The sequence below is a fragment of the Portunus trituberculatus genome, unplaced genomic scaffold (genome assembly GCF_017591435.1).
Source record: "Portunus trituberculatus isolate SZX2019 unplaced genomic scaffold, ASM1759143v1 PGA_scaffold_453__1_contigs__length_265712, whole genome shotgun sequence".
In the NCBI taxonomy this organism is placed as follows: domain Eukaryota; kingdom Metazoa; phylum Arthropoda; class Malacostraca; order Decapoda; family Portunidae; genus Portunus; species Portunus trituberculatus.
In genome coordinates, this window is record NW_025541621.1 from 30,129 (window position 1) to 48,188 (window position 18,060).

Consider the following 18,060-nt stretch of genomic DNA (forward strand, 5'->3'; position numbering starts at 1 on the left):
GCAGATGCTCCTGTTCCAGCAAATAGTAATGTGCAGAGTAGCTTGTGGGTAAGTCATCGAGCTAACGCGTCTATCAACAGCTATCACTAGCTCATTCTGTGGCCGAAATTGCCACAGTTCCGCAGACTCCTGCGAACTCGACACTACTGGCGGAGATCGGCAGGTATCAATTCCCCGCCAGTAATGTGCCGAATGACTCAAATGGTCCTATCCAGCACAGCCTGTACATTCACCAGATGCTCTTGCTTCACGTAGTTTATATGTATACCTGCTGGTCTTAGTTTCTGTTACCTGCGTGAGGCATCGTACTTTTTTGCACGAATGTCACTGATTGTTTATAAGGAATAATTGTATAGATATGTTTCTTAAGAGATTATTGTTGGCAACAGTAAAACAGAAATGGCTCTGACCTTAGTTTCTTAGCAGAGTTCTTATGCCTTAGGAATAAGTAATGAATACTCTGTGTTCAAAAATGCCGCCACTACACATTGAACCTGGCATAGTTGTGCCTTGCGGAAAGTCTCGGTAAAGGAACGGTTAGAGCAACTGTAGTCAAGAGTGAAAAACTAATGATGTAAATAAAAAAATACTAATTATGTTTATGTAATAAAACCTTTGAAATCAACACTAAAACTGACACATTTGAAAGCTGAAAGTACTAGCGGTCCTGTATTGAAGGTTAGCCATTGCGTGTCAACACAACAAGTGACTCTTGAGTCCAGTCCACGAGGTTGTGGCCGTGACTGGTGTGTGCAGTGAGTACAGTGCACCAGTAGTAGGTGTCAGGTGTGCAGCCATGGGGAAGAAAAGGAAGAACATGGACGAGGAGGATGAAGGAGAATCCTCCCACAGGCAGACGGTCCCTACCCATGTCAAAAACCAAGAGAAGAGACTCATCGTGGTGCTGGAGCGAGCCAACCTGGAGAGTGTCAAGGTGGGCACTGGCCACTAGGCGCTGACTCACTCATGAGTAGGTGTAGCCTGTGGGAGACGGCTCGCCACAGTCTAGCTAACTGGAAGCTCAGCTCTCAATCACAGATTTAGTGAAGGGGGAGGGGGCGGTCCGTCCAGGACAACACTTTTTTTTTGGAGGCAACACGTAGGGTTGCCACCTTCACCTCCTAAAAATACGGAACGCATTAGCTGAGGTTGGAACAGTGATGGCAGGTAGAAAGTCAATCATATTGACAAGGCTTGAAGACAAGCTCTTCCCGTGAAAAGTCCACACGGTATAAATAAAAAAAAAAAAGTACCCTGTATTAGGAGGAATTCAAGGATATCTTGACTAAATATGAGGATATATTGCAAAATACGTTCATCAGTCAAGTTATCAGTAATATATTTTTGAAACTACATGTGTCTGTATAAATTCTAAAGAATGAGACACTGAAAAATATATTTCCCTTAATTAAAGAAAAAAAAAAAAGAAAACTCATTTGGAGAAAACAGTAGCTACCTGGAATACGAATGGATCATAGATATAGCCATTACCACAGATAACAGTAGATCTATGTACTGTAATCTGTGCCATTACTTATACATTTTCCAAGTGTACAGATCCTGCAGACGTAGCCATGTTCAGTACCAGGTACTAACAGGGATGAGACATAGGCATGGCATAGCACAGCAGCAGTGTTCTCCGCCCCTCTCATTTCTAGACTGACAGCCGTTGGTGATGGACCGGAGATATTACGTGTACTGTTCATGTAACACGCGGGCGGCACGACAAAGCCCTAACAAACTCATATATTTTTGTGAACTGATTATGAATTTGTTTCAATATTTGGTCACGATGACTTATTAATTTATTTCATTTGCTTGACTATTCATACAGGCAAATACGGAACAAATGGCATTCCGTATTGGTTCAATACAGAACACAGCATTTCACGCTTCAATACGAAACGGTTCCGTATTTTAAGGGACAGGTGGCAACCCTAGCAACACGTTTGGTCCTCAGAGTGTTCAGTTTTATGTTATTTGGCCTGTGCATATCATTGATAATTGGCTTAGGGCCATATTTTGTACACAAACAGGTCTAGATGCATCTTTATTCATAAAAATAAAAATTAATTTGTAGGAAGCAAGGCAGTGGAGTGGGCCTTTTTTTTCTTTAAATATTTGTTGCCCTTGGCCTGTTCCCCTCTTTTACTTAAGAGAAAAATTGGATTGCGAGCAGCAAAAAAAGTAGCTGTGCCTACTGCTCTCAATCCTGAGGAGCTTCTCATCACAGGATGTCTATCTATTTACCTAACAATCTATCTAATTATTTATCTATCTAACTATCTATCTATCTATCTATCTATCTATCTATCTATCTATCTATCTATATATATATATATATATATATATATATATATATATATATATATATATATATATATATATATATATATATATATATATATATATATATATATATATATATATATATATATATATATATATATATATATATATATATATATATATATATATATATATATATATATATATATATATATATATATATATATATATATATATATATATATATATATATATATATATATATATATATATATATATATATATATATATATATATATATATATATATACAAGAAGTTCGTCTTGTTTAATATCAAGGAAAGCAGGGAAGCCAGTGGAAAATCCAGTACTTGTCAGTAACATTTATTCCGCGACGTTTCGCCCTCTTCAATGGGCATTTTCAAGCTACAAGGAGTACACATATTTAGTAAACATTAAAAGGTGTCATTAATAAAATTTGCTATAAAATATTGCATGACAATTAAGAATACAACATGAGAACTAAGATTATTAAGAATACAAATTAAAACTAAAATAATAAAACAACTTACAAATATAAAAAATAGAAACAACTAAAATATACCTGTTGACTCAAGTGGACAGGCGAGAGAACTAATGAAACGAGACGAAAACGTAGCAGACGAAAACTCAGAGGGAGAAGGGTTAGGCCTAAATTATAAAATCATTAACTTGTCCGAACCTATCTGTGAGTTGAGTTCTGGTTTGTTGTGGTTTATCAGAATTGCTTCAAGTATTAGTCTATCTAATTGGTTCTTAGGCTTGTGCATTACCCTAAAGTCTTCTGAGGTGAAAGGGTGGTCAAAGGTGTGGGCGTGTTCCCTAATGGAAGAGAAAGATGGATTAGTTATGGGCTTATTTGTCCTAGGTGATATACCTTTGTGTTCAGCAATTCTATATTTCAGGTTCCTTTTTGTCTCTCCAATATACCGAGCTTTACAGCTCAGACAGGTAAATTCGTATATAATATTGGATGAGAGATCACGAGGAACAGTATCTTTAAATTTAAAAAATGATCCAATAGTGAGTGTGTTGGTAAAGACATAACAAAATTTAATGTCTGGAAAGTAATGCTTTAAAACAGAATCTAGTTTGTTCCTAATTGAGTAACTGAGATGACCATAGAAGAGTAATTTGATATATTTCTTTGTTTTTTCGTTAGATTCAGAGGTTGGCCGTACATTAAATTTATCGTTGAGAAAGCTTTGTATACGTTTATTAACGATGTTGAGGGGGAAGCCATTATTACAGAAAAATGTTCTGAAATAATTAATTTCTTTATCAAAGGAGAACCAGTCTGATGATAAATGATAACACCTATAGAGAAGAGTACTGATTGCATTTGTTTTAAAGAGTTCAGGTATGAAGGATAAGTATTTTAGTCCGAGTCCTGTAAACGTGTTTTTGCAGTAGACTGCTGTGTGTAACTTGTTGTTTTCCCGCGTAAGAAGCACATCTAAGAAGGGGAGAGAGTGGTTTTTCTCTATATCGCAAGTAAACTCAATATTAGGATGCTGAGAATTTAGATAGGAAAGGAACTTAGGTATGTGTACTCCTTGTAGCTTGAAAATGCCCATTGAAGAGGGCGAAACGGCGCGGAATAAATGTTACTGACAAGTACTGGATTTTCCACTGGCTTCCCTGCTTTCCTTGATATATATATATATATATATATATATATATATATATATATATATATATATATATATATATATATATATATATATATATATATATATATATATATATATATATATATATATATATATATATATATATATATATATATATATATATATATATATATATATATATATATATATATATGAAAACATATGTAAGTTTTGATTATTTTTTATACTTACCAGTGTCTTTTGTGGATAATGTTTTTTTTCTGAGTTTTTTTTTTTTTGTGGTGTGTTGAATGAATGAGTATGTTGCTTGGATGATATGGAGACAACCGTGGCCTCCCCTGCCTTGGTCAGTACTGAAGTATATGGCACCTGAAATAAGATTGCAGAATATCATACAATGTATATTAACTTGCTGGTTGGTCTTCTGCTGAAACAAAGCCTATAAGTGAACCTTTGATGGAAGCTTAGTGATGGCAGCTTGTGTAGCATGTGACTGGCACAAGGCTCAATAGACACAATGACAAATTGTACTATGTTGCTGCCTACAGTTCCCAATAAGAAACAATGCAGAGTCATCTTTATCAACTCTTGAGCAGTGAGAAGTTTGCTGGACTTTGAAAAATCCAAGATACACCTTCTTTATGCTATTAAAGTCATATTAGAGTCGTCACCAAAAAGATTTATGTATCTATGACTAGGCCACAATGTGTCTCATACAATATGTATATAATATGTTTGTGATGCAGACTTGTTAAAAAGAATAACCATTTTTTCTGAGGAGATACTGTTCACTACATTTGCTGTTGTAGTTCAATAGTAAATAAAAGTATTATTACCTCTTGTCGGCAAGTAATATCAGATTTACCATATCCAGGGATAGGTGCTTGTCATTTCTCATCAGGTGTCTCCCTAGCTACAATTCCTTGAGACCACCTGGTGAATGTAGTACATAGTTTCCACTGGAGATTGTGTCAGGTGTGGTGATTGCCAAGGAATCCAGGAGGTGACTGAAAGCAGGACTGGGGAATCAGAGTTGGTAAAAATATCCTGACCAATATAAATTCAGAGAACACATAAATCTCAAAAATCCCACTTTCTACATATACTCCACACACAATTTTCACCTGCAAAAATGAAGAAATCATATCAGTGCTGCTATCTGTCGCAGAATGATGAGAAACAAAACAAAGAAAAGGAGAAAAAAAGTAAGGAGTTGGGAAGTGCTGTTGCTAAGGCTGTACTTCCCTGTCAACAATAGAACAGAATGTAAACAAACGCCCCACCAACCGATTTCCCCCCTCTTGTTTCTGAGTGGACATGTCTGCATAATATCTCGATTCAGAAGGTAAATTTTGAAAATAAATCAATAATCAATGCCTCAGAAGAAATGCGAGCCAATTGAGTTGCTGTAAACAGTGAGAGCAGCACACGCAGCCGCAACATGTGGCAGCAGAGTGAGAGTACGTCCTGCCCATAGCCAAAATATTTTTTAATTCTTAATTTATTTAAATCAATATAATTTTCATTAAGTTTGTGTTTCCACTATAGGCATTGGGGATATTTATATATTTATATCTTGTAATTGCATTTAAAGATATTTTTTTTACTTTGTCATATTTTGAAACTCTCAGTATGAATCAAGTAAATGTTGTACTTTTGTAGTAAACTTAACATTATCTGATTAATTTGTGCCACAAGTAGAAGATAATAAGAAGGAAGTTATTTTTGTTGAGAAATATATGAGCATATTACTTGTTTTTCTTTTATCTATTCAATTCAAAAGAATTTTCAATGTGTCATAGTCCTTTATGTATTTTATAAGCAAATAAACAATAGAAAACCTACAGAAGCATACCTATAACCCTTTGACTCTAACCTTTACTAATATGGCTCGAGTTGAAAGGTTGCCTGCACTTATTTTTTATCTATTTATTATTTTTTTTTTTATACCATGTGGGCTTTTCATGGGAATTTATGGGCTAAAAGGGGTACTTTTTAGGGTACCTCCTATCTCAAAGCCCACCCGCTAGGAAACCATTGCTCTGAGAGAGGAAGCCCAACCTACACTCAGACCGTGGACAGGATTCGAACCCGTGCGCTTGGAGACCCTTGGACCCGGACCCCAAAGCACGTATGGTTCCACTGTACATTGTACCTAACGGTCAGAGTTGGAGTCAGATTTGGTTGTTTTGAGTACTGACTCCACAGCCCTGACTGAAAGCCTTTGTTGCTCTGTTGAACTTCTTGAGGCAGCAGTTCATTGGGCAATAACACTTAACACCTTGCTGCAAACTTGTGTATGAATAGTCAGGAGTTCTAAATGATCACTGAAGTATATACAATAAAAGTGCTTTTGCAATTGAACTAGAGTCATCCCACAGATACATCATTGTACTACCTCCATGGCCTCTTTCTTCCTTATGTGTCTGGAATGTGGTATGATTTGTAATTTGAGTTTCTGCTTTTGACTCCTGGGTCTCAGTGTGGGCAATAGTCGTGGTCTTGGTCCTATGCTAGCTCACCAAGAAAAGGGAGCTCTCTTTTGTTTATCCTTGAACAAAGAGCTTGAATATTGCCCACCAACATTGTCTTTAAGGATACCCCACAATCTTAGGCCAGGCCAGGGTTGGGTCATGGTGTCTATCTATCTATTCTATTGTCTGTAACAACAGAATATGGTTAGTTTGGGTTAGTTAGATCTTGTATATTAGAGGAAAGATCTTAGGAAATTCATTACATCTTTAAAATTCATCATTGGCTTTATGATTTGTGAACCCAGATGACTTGAACATATCTGGATATAAGATTTGGGAACAGCCATGTTTTTGTGTTATCTATTGTAGACTGTACTAATGTCATATTCCTTGTGTGTTAGTGAGATTACAGATTCTGATAATATTCCGAGGATTTAGGGTTTTCTGATGAATTTGTGAGGTAGATGGCTATACAATTGCTTTCTGTTCCAAAGTCTACTTTTGAAATTTATGAATACCATTCCTCTTCTGCAGTCATGGGTAGCTGATGGGAAATGAAGACTTTAGGGCACTTTGTGATATGTATACAGGCAAACTCTGCATAACAAATGGGTTAGGTTAAAAAAAAAGTGTTCGTTATGTGAAAATTCATTGTACGGGGTCCCAGGATGAGTAAAAAAATAAATAAATATAAAATTAAATAAAATAAAACAAAATAAAAATCCAAAACGCATTGAATTCGGATGCAGCAGTGGGTGGTGGTGGTGGTGATTCGGCGGCGTTTTCAAACTCGGCCAAAATTTCCCCAATAAGAATTTTGATATAGCAGAGTTTGGTGTTCATTATGTGATTTAAGGGTAATAAAATACAACATTCATTGTGTAAACGTTCGTTATGCGGGGTTTGCCTGTACATAGGTAGATAGATGTAACATGAGAACTATAGAATCTGACCAAGATTAAAAATTGACAAAATTGGTAAGAAAAAAATAAATCTTTAAAGCACAGAAAGCAAGAAAGATAAACTATAATGGGGGATTGAAATATTCTTTTCAGAACGGCAAGAGTTATGAATTGCTCAACTGTGACGACCACATGGGTCTAATGAAGAAGTACAACAAAGATCCTGCCAACTGCCGGCCAGACATCCTCCACCAATGTCTCCTCATGCTCCAAGATTCTCCACTCAACCAGGCAGGCAAACTACAGGTAATGCTATTATTGAGTTAAGTGTGACAAAGGAAGCTTGAAGATGGAGCAGCCCTATTGTAAGTCTCTTGTAAGCAGCATGGATAGCAAATCTCTTATATTTCTGTACTGGTAGCATGCTAAGCTGAGGGAGTCAGACTTCTGTGGCTTGACTAAACACTGCTTGATAAAATTGCAACAAAAAATAGACAAAAAAAATCCAGAGGATGGCCAAAATATTCTCCAGGTGTGCATTCATATCTTTATTTGCTTTGTCATTATGTAAGATGGAAAACTGGCTAAGAGCAAAGGAAAGAGTAATCAAAAAGGCCCACTGAAATGCCAAGCCCTGTGCAGGTTTCACTTCTTTATCCTCTCCTTATGACCAGTCAGTCAGGGATGCTGCATTTAATCTGGAATTCCCTGCCTGCTTCTGTATTTCTGTCTTCCTATGACTTGACTTCTTATAAGAGGGAGGTTTCAAGACATTTGTCCGAGTCTTGGCTAATTCTTGACTATTCTTTAAGGGAAGCAGCATTTAAGGTGGTTTTTTTTATTTAAATCTTTTGTTGCCCTTGGCTGGTTTCTCTCTTGCATTAAAAAAAAAAAGTTTTTTTCATTTCTTTCTTTTATCTTTGACACACCACTTGTTATGCACACTCAAGTCTAAGTACGGGTGTTCACATTATTATTGTATATTCACACTAAAGAAGCATATGATGGGATTGGGAAAGACTGGTTATATATTTGACGGCAATGTTTTTAGTTTGAGGTGTCTTGATGTTATTCATTGGATTTATCATTTGTTTAGTTATTGATTTTTTTTTCTTCACTATCTTTTTTATTAAATTTACAGGTTTACATCCATACCGAGAAAAATGTCTTGATAGAGGTCAACCCACAGTGCAGAATTCCTAGAACTTTCAAGAGATTTGCTGGTCTGATGGGTGAGTCAAATTTCATGTTGAAGGTGTTCAGTGAAGGGTTTAGATATCAAACTGTGGCTTTTCAAAATATACTGCAAATAGTGAATAGTGTTTGAGGACTAGCTTGATTTTATAGAAATATGCATGTTCTTATTTAGGCTAACAATAAAGGGGAAACTTGAATGTTAACGTAAAAGCCCATAATTACCTTGACTTTTGTACATACCTTGGCTTACCTACTTCCATGCAAGAAACTCTTCATCAAAGTACTGACGCTCAAGACTGGTGTGGCAAATATGGAAAATTTTTGGGACATGAGAAGATAATCAGTTACTGTATCTCCTTGCAGCTCAAAAGGATTTTCTCTCACAATTAGATGAAAATCGGCCAAATGAATAAATGTCACTAATATGATTCCATCACTCATCTGACACTAATTTTGGCTAATGTATAAAACTAATAGAAGCAAGATGTGTATAGTACATGTTTATTTACATTGATATATACATTTTAAGCATTGTTTTACTGTAGCATTAGAAAGTAAGAATTTCTTCAATTTTTAAAAAATCTAAATTACAGTTCAGCTGCTTCACAAAATGAGTGTTCGAGCCAGCGATGGTAACATGAAGCTTTTGAAGGCTATACGCAACCCTGTCACAGCTCACCTCCCTGCTGGGTGCAAGAAGATTGGCACCTCCTTCACTGCTAAGAAACTTGTCAATCCACGGGAGATTGTTCCTGAGAATGATCCCATTGTAATTGTGATTGGATCCATGGCTCATGGCAAGGTGAGGCCTTGATGGTTTGTTGTCTCCCTCTCAACACTGATTGATTCACATGGTAGAGAACAGAAAGATGTATGCAAATTGTTGTCTGTTGCCAATTTGCAACATCCTTTATGAAGTGGCAAAGTTTCTCATCATTCATGAGCATACGAAAGTGGACATACTTAACAAGAAGCAAATTACTGTATGTTGATATTTCATGTCAGTATTCAATAATATCTCATTACTTTCCTCTTCATTAACTGTCCATTCACTCTGAGGTCTTCCCAAGGCCTTTCTGATCCTTACTTCCTGACAGTAGCATTGCCAGTCACTGCCAGTGTTTCTTTTCTCTGCTGGTCTCAGTACAACATTGTGGTTTGGGATTGATGCAGATTTCTATTTCTTTTCTTTATATTTGATTATGTATTGAACTTTTCCAAACAGTGAGTTAGTTTTGAATAATTCAGGGAGTCTTTTGATGTTGCTGGAAGGACACAGTAGTGCCACATAGGAATGAATGACAGGAAATAGTTTGCTTTATACTTGATACATGTTTCACTAGACCCACACACTGACTTATGAGAAGACAGCTGAAAAACATGCTGAGATAATTGTGACCACAGCAACCCCAGATTAATGTTGCAGTAGTTTTGGAAATGCATAGTTGGATTGAGACCTTAATGACTTATGAACTTGCCAGAAATTTTCACATAAGTTGTTGCTTCATACTTTGGCCGTTCAAGTGAACAAGATTTACAGCTCTGAGTACACTTCCTATAGTCAACATTTTATTATTGTACTGGTGAAATCAGGTTTGACTCTTCTTTCTTGGCTCTTTTCACCAAATAAAAGATGAAACAATCAACTATTGAGGAAAGACTTTCATTTTGTTGCTCTGTAAAGTCCCATTTTTGGCAAGTTTGCTTTTTTCATTCTGAGCACCTTATAGTTGTGTCTGTACTCCTTTCAGGCCATTGCTGTCTTCTGCATTGCAAATTAAGTAAAGTGTTTTAATAGTATTCTAGCAGTTTTCTAAGTCAGTGTTATTTTCTTTTCAAGTTTAGAATTCTTAGTAGATTTGCCTCTTTTGTTACATCAAATGTACCAGTATTTTTTTGTACTCTTATCTACTTTAATTTGATTTCTCATTGTGATTTGAGCAACATAATCCTACAATAACTATACAATCTTACTTTTTTATCCCTTTCAATGACTGAACTATAACAAAGCAACCACATCTAGAAAGGCAGACTCCTTGTGAACACTCACTAACCTCAGGAAGCAGCCCTACACTTGTACACAACCTTGTGCTGCTGTCAGTGTCAGTCGCTTCTCACACACCACCCTGGCATTGATGTGGACTGGCATTTCCACATGGTGACATTGGGTGTACTGAACAAGTTTTCAAACTTGGGTTACATTTTGTCCAACTGTGATAGAGCTTAACAAGATGAAAACAGCACATCATATGATTATGATCTTTTCTAGTCCCAAGGCCTCTCATGCTGTTATGCAGACAAGACAAATTGAGAATGGTCATTACAAAAGAGATTTGGATAATTGTGTGGGTGGGCTACTTATTTTAACAACAAGTTTTGGTCTAAAAAAATATAGTTAGACCTATTGGTTAAATTTAACTTGAGAGAATTTAGAATTAGTTGTAACTGTGCTCCAGCCATGAATATTGAAAACCTAATGATGTTTATTTCTTTTTATTTTGCAGGTGGAAGTAGATTATATTGAAGAAGAAATTGCAATATCAAGATACCACTTGTCCGCAGCATTAACCTGTGCCAAAATGTGCAGTGGTTTTGAAGAAGTGTGGGGCGTCAAGTAGCAGTGTGGCCAGCTCCTATAGGTGAGTAGGTAGTGTTGTGGAGAAATTAGGAAAGCAAAACTTACAGACAAATCAGCAGTTTTACTATGAAGGGTTGCTTTTATATTGAAGCATTTACTCATCATTACTACAAGTAGCCATTTTGCATAGAAAAAACTTAGATCAAGTACCTCACATGTAAAATACTTTATCTTGTCATGTATAAAAATTTGTAAAGACTGGACTAATTATACAAAGGCAAAAGTTAATGCGTCATGAACTTTGGTGAAAATGTTTGGTACAGGGCTAACCTTACGGTGCTGTCCGAATTGAGGACTGTCCCTTATGATACACAAGACAAGGCATACCTAGATACCTGCTTAGCACATTATATCACACCAGATACAAAACCTCAACACAGCAAATTTTTTTTAGCCTTTCTAGTTTCTAATGTACTTGGTGTGGTTGAGCCATTATCTTGTATGTGGCAGATTCAAAAGCTCTGAATCCTTATCTAAACCATAGCTTTTTGTATTCAGGCTGAGGTTTGAGCTCCACTGGGGACTGGTCACCTCTGCAGTTCTTCTTTTGACAAGTGGAGTAGTTACTGTTTCCCCTGACCAGGGCATGAAGCGTGTGGTGTGTGAGGTCACAGTTTTACCTGAATATTGATGATGATGACCTCTGAGCTCAAACTGAGAGGGTAATGGCTAGTGGTTGTGGATCTGCTTTAGGATCAGACCTTGGTAAACACACACACACACACACACACACACACACACACACACACACACACACACACACACACACACACACACACACACACACACACACACACACACACACACACACACACACACACACACACACCAAAAACACATAAGGAAACAAAAAGACCAAAAAGAGAAAAAGAAGAAATGAAATCAGTCAAAGACCTACTGAAGAATCTAAATGACAAAGACAGGCAGAACTTGGAAGAGGAAGTAGAAGAAATAAACAGAATGGGACCATATCAAGAAGGAAAACGAGACCAATTAAAATACTACTAAAATCACAAGCAGCAACAGAAGAAATATTATATAGAACAACAAAACTTAGAGAAACAGAAGGCTGCAAGGATATCTATATAAATAAAAATAGAAATGAGGAAGAAAGGAAGAGATACAATGAACTGGCAGCAGCAGTAAGGGAAAAGAATAATGAAAGGTCAGAAGAGGAGAAGAAGGCATTTTTGGAGAATTCTAGGAGACAGGATAAGGAAATGGTATATAAACGAGAAGGAAGAGAAAAAAGTGGAACAAGTTTAACTAAAAATGATAAAGGCAAAAGACTAAAAATGATGTATACGAACATAGACGGGGTTTTATCAAGTAAATTAGAATTAAGAGATTACATAAGGAAAGAAAATCCAGATATTGTATGCCTGGCTGAAACAAAACTAAATGAGGCAATCAAAATAGACTTGGATAATAGGTATAATGTATGGAGAAGAGACAGAGTGGGTAAAGGAGGAGGAGGAGTCATGATAATGTTAAGGAAGGAGATAGTGATAAATGAAGTGGAATGTGGGAAGGAAAAGCAGAAGTATTGTATATTAAGATGCATATTAATAAAAAGAGTTAACAATCATTGTAACATATGTGCCACCAAAACAAATTCATGGACCAATCAAGAATATAAAGACATGATAGATGACACAATAAGGAGTCTAATGAGAATCGTTAAAGAAAGGAGAAAAGTGATATTAGTAGGAGATTTCAACTGTAAAGAAGTGGACTGGGAAAATTATGAAAGTGGTATGGGGAAGAAGCCTGGGAGAAAGATTCTTGAACCTAATGATAGACAATATGATGGACCAGAGAGTAAAGGAATGCACAAGATTCAGAGGAAACGACGAGCCGGCGAGATTGGACCTAGTTTTTACAAGGGTATACAAATGAATGATGATATAAGATATAAGTGCCCATTGGGAAAGAGTGACCATGCAATATTAGAAATAGATATAGAAGAGGAAAGGAAGATAGAGACGATTCATACAAAGGAGACCGATTAAATTACAGAAAGGCTGATATTGAGAATCTCAAGAACTATTTTAAAAACGTAGACTGGGAGGAGATGGAAAACTCAGAGACAATGCAAGACAAATATAACTTATTTTTGGAAATATACAAAACAGGAGTCAGGAATATGTCCCAAAATATAGACCAAAAGAAGAAGGAAAGAAAGATTGGTTTAATGCAAGGTGTGCTAGGGCAAAGGAGAAAAGAGATGGAGCATGGAAAAGGTGGAGGAGAAATAGAATCCAACAAATAAGGAAAACTTCAAGGCAGCGAGAAATGAATATGTTAAGGTGAGGAAGGAAGAGGAAAAGAACTTTGAAAAGATATTGTCGAAAAATGTAAGGAGCAACCAAAATTGTTCTATAGATTCATAAATGGAAAAATTAGGCAAAAGAAACAATAGAAAGGTTAAAAGGAGAGAACGGGATGGTGGAAGACCCAAAAGTATGGCAGAACTATTAAATAAAAATTCCAGGAGGTCTTTACTAAAGAATCCAAATTTGAGAGGCCACAGGGTAATAGAGAGACAATCTATATGAAAGAGATTAAAGTAACCAAGCTTGAAATAAAAGAGTTAATGAAGGAACTGGATGAAGAGAAGGCAATGGGACCGGATGAAGTCTCAGGCAGAATACTGAAAGAATGTAGGGAAGAACTAGCAAGTCCTATATACAACATCATAAAATGCTCAATAGAAAATGGAACAGTGCCAGTAGAATGGAAAAGAGCTGAGGTGGTTCCCATATATAAGAGCGGAAGGAAGAAGAACCTTTAAATTACAGACCGGTATCACTAACTAGTGTAATATGCAAGATGTGTGAAAGAATAATAAAGAAACAATGGATCGAGTTCCTTGAAGACAACAAATTAATATCAAATAGCCAATTTGGTTTTAGAAAAGGACGGTCTTGTGTAACTAATTTATTGAGTTTCTATTCTAGAATAGTTGATAGAGTACAAGAGAGAGAGGATGGGTTGACTGCATCTATTTGGATTTAAAAAGGCGTTTGACAAAGTGCCACATGCAAGATTACTGTGGAAGTTAGAGGAGAAGGGTGGCTTAAAAGGAAGCACATTGAGATGGATAGAAAATTATTTGAGGGGGAGAGAAATAAGGACGGTAGTTAAAGATATGAAGTCCAAGTGGAGAGCAGTAGAAAGCGGAGTGCCACAGGGGTCAGTATTGGCACCAATACTTTTCCTCATTTATATTAACGACATGCCAGAAGGAGTGAACAGCTACATAAATTTGTTTGCAGATGATACGAAACTGTGCAGAGTTATAAAGCAAAAGGAGGATTGTGAAATACTGCAAGAAGACCTAAATAAGATCTGGGAATGGAGTAAAAGTGGAAATGGAATTCAATGTGAACAAAAGCCATGTCATGGAAATGGGAAAGAGTGAAAGACGACCTGTGGGAATCTATAAGATGGGAGATGGAGTAGAACTGGAGAAAGTCAAAAGGAAAAGGACTTAGGAGTGACGATGGAAGAAAACAATCAACCAGTAAGCCATATTGATAGAATTTTTAGAGAAACATATAATTTGCTAAGGAATATTGGAGTAGCATTTCACTACATGGACAAAGAAATGATGAAGAAATTGATAAGTACTATAATAAGACCCAGATTGGAATATGCAGGAGTAGTGTGGACCCCTCATAAAAAGAAACACATAAGGAAATTGGAGAGGCTACAAAAAATGGCTACAAGAATGGTCCCAGAATTTGAAGGGATGACATATGAGGAGAGACTAAAGGCTATGGATCTACCAACCTTGGAACAAAGAAGGAGAGAGGAGACCTGATACAAGTCTATAAATTGATCAACGGAATGGACCAAGTGGATAATGAGAAACTGATCCTGAGAGAAGAATATGACATCCGAAGCACAAGATCGCATAGTAAAAAGCTGAGAAAGGAAGATGTCTGAGAGATATTAAAAATATAGTTTCCAGAGATGTATTGAGACATGGAACAGTTTAGATGAAGAAGTAGTGTCTGCAACGAGTGTGCACACTTTTAAAGTAAGATTGGATAAGTGCAGATATGGAGACGGGGCCACACGAGCATAAAGCCCAGGCCCTGTAAAACTACAACTAGGTAAACTAGGTAAATACACACACACACACACACACACACACACACACACACACACACACACACACACACACACACATACACACACATACACAGCTCAGTGGTTAGAGCGCTGGCTTCACAAGCCAGAGGACCGGGGTTTGATTCTCCGGCCGGTTGGAGATATTTGGGTGTGTCTCCTTTCACGTGTAGCCCCTGTTCACCTAGTAGTGAGTAGGTACGGGATGTAAATCGAGGAGTTGTGACCTTGTTGTCCCGGTGTGTGGTGTGTGCCTGGTCTCAGACCTATCCGAAGATCAGAAATAATGAGCTCTGAGCTCGTTCCGTAGGGTAATGTCTGGCTGTCTCGTCAGAGACTGCAGCGGATCAAACAGTGAATTACACACACACACACGCCCGGTAGCTCAGTGGTTAGAGCGCTGGCTTCACAAGCTAGAGGACCGGGGTTCGATTCCGCGGCCGGGTGGAGATATTTGGGTGTGTCTCCTTTCACGTGTAGCCCCTGCTCACCTAGCAGTGAGTAGGTACGGGATGTAAATCGAGGACTTGTGACCTTGTTGTCCCGGTGTGTGGTGTGTGCCTGGTCTCAGGCCTATCCGAAGATCGGAAATGATGAGCTCTGAGCTCGTTCCATAGGGTAACGTCTGGCTGTTTCGTCAGAGACTGCAGCAGATCAAACAGTGAAACACACTATGAATGCTATGTCTTACAACTTTAGAACAGAATTGGGAAAGAAGAGATCTAATAGCAGTGTACAAAGGAATGAGTTCAAGGAAACGTTGGATTTTCATAGCCATGGAGATGGAACAGCATGAGCATAGATCTTTTCCTGTATGTTACAACTAGATAAATATAGACACCCTCTGCAGCAGCATTGAGAGAGATAATTGCTTTTATCTTGTTAGAATCTGTGGTTTCTGAGGCATTCTGTTGGCTGTGAGTAGTTATCCAGAATGTTTCATTGTCACATAACATCTCATTGAGCCAGCTGATAGTTGTACTGGCTTCTATGTAATTATTAAGACACCAGCTGAATGTTGTTTATATGATGCAAGTAACAGTTTTTTCAATAGACATTACTGCACTACATTACACTTCTTAAACAAGTGTGTTATATCCTTCTTCATAATGATTTTGTCATAAATTGAAGTAGTCAATAAGCTTCACATTAAAGATGCAGGAGATCTAAAACAATAACTGTAGTTGTAGCATACTTAATTTTCTAATGTGTTACAACAAATTATTTTTGTCTTATTTGAAATAAAAAAGTTCCATCTATATTTTTTTAAAAGCTCTTTTTTATTTACATGTAAGTCTTGAAAACCTACCGTATACATATCATGGACCATAAGGTGACTGGTTATATAAGCTGATCCCCAATTTTTAAGGGAAAAGTTTAGATTTTGAGGAATTACCGCTGTATTAGATGACCCCCTTAATGGTGGACGGAGTCACTGCTTACATGGTTGGCCGAATGGTAAGGGAGTGCATCACTGATGAGCTGCAATATGAAGGGCCTGTGTGGTGGGAGGTTTCCTCACATGTGTACGTTACCACCAGCTGGCTGGTTACATCACTCAGATCAGTCAGCTCAGTATTTTCACCTGAAATAGTTACCTATCTGTATTGATATCATGGCAGTGTTCACTGTGTTTGTGAAATGGCAAGAATATACATTTCTTTTTGTAATGATTAATCATCACAGGTTTGTTACTAGTGCCTTACTAGGCCCTGGCAAGCTATAAAATGTGGACATAGCTGGCCGTTCCCTTGCCACTGCTGCAGCCAATTTTAAAATACAGCCACCCTTAATTTATTAACCCAACAGTTTATTCAACACTAGTACCTAAAAATATAAATATTGAAAGGAATTAGAAACCAGGCTTAAGCTTAAGCAATCAATTTATTTTCTAAGACTGTTTATTATTAGAAGTGAAACTGAATTTTGTCATATTTTTACATACAGGAAGAAATACTTTGCTGTGTTGCAAAGTTTTCAGTAATCTGGTTTGGCTTTTAAAAAAAATACAACCAATATATTAATCTCTCACACTTTTGCTATAAAAAATGTTTATTGACTTCATCAGCCGTGTGCTTCCTGTCTTTTCAGCCAAATGACACAACAAACCACGAGACACCTGGTGTAAGACTCAGCAAACAAGTCTCCATTCACTTTAACATCAATTTTTTATTCTTCCTTCCACATCCTTTCTCATCATCAATATGTGTTACTCCTCTCAGATTCCTCAGACAGTTTGATCTCTAATACATAATAATTTTCTCTTCCTTGTCTCATCAATTCTTTATTATCTCCTAGTGGCTGGTTTCCTGCAGCTGCAACACTTCCTAATCTCATTCATTACCTGCACACTATCAATAGGAAACTTGTAAAAAATAATTAAGAAAAATACTATGAAAGTTTAACCAATCTGAAATTATATATCAACTGTGACAACAATTTAAATAAATTTACATGTATGATAACAAATAAAGTTTTTTATTTAATTTACATTTTCTTTTTTTTCTTTTTTATTCATTCCTGGCTAAGTGATTGTTACTTGAATAGAATAATTAATTACATAGTAAGCCAAAAGTGCTGCTGTTTATGCCACTGCCATCCCTGCTACCCATAGTGATGTGATTCAGTGAGAAGGGAGGGCTGCAGTGTTGTTGCCAGTGCCAACTCCATACCCAGTGATGTAATTTTAGTGAGAAGGGGGTGGGGGTTGCAGCAGCCATCACCGCCACTGCCACTTTCATACCCAGTGAT

General features: G+C 36.9%; 1 protein-coding gene across 1 annotated transcript; it reads left to right on the plus strand.

Annotated features, from left to right (window-relative positions):
- Positions 1–683: 683 nt before the first annotated feature.
- On the plus strand, positions 684–17,799 carry LOC123500631 (ribosomal RNA small subunit methyltransferase NEP1-like). Its single transcript, XM_045249299.1, has 6 exons — positions 684–934; positions 7,491–7,643; positions 8,479–8,569; positions 9,128–9,336; positions 11,039–11,173; positions 17,401–17,799. Exons 1-5 carry the CDS (start codon positions 797–799, stop codon positions 11,150–11,152), a joined length of 705 nt encoding a protein of 234 aa, XP_045105234.1. The 5' UTR covers positions 684–796; the 3' UTR covers positions 11,153–11,173; positions 17,401–17,799.
- The last annotated feature ends 261 nt before the right edge of the window (positions 17,800–18,060 follow it).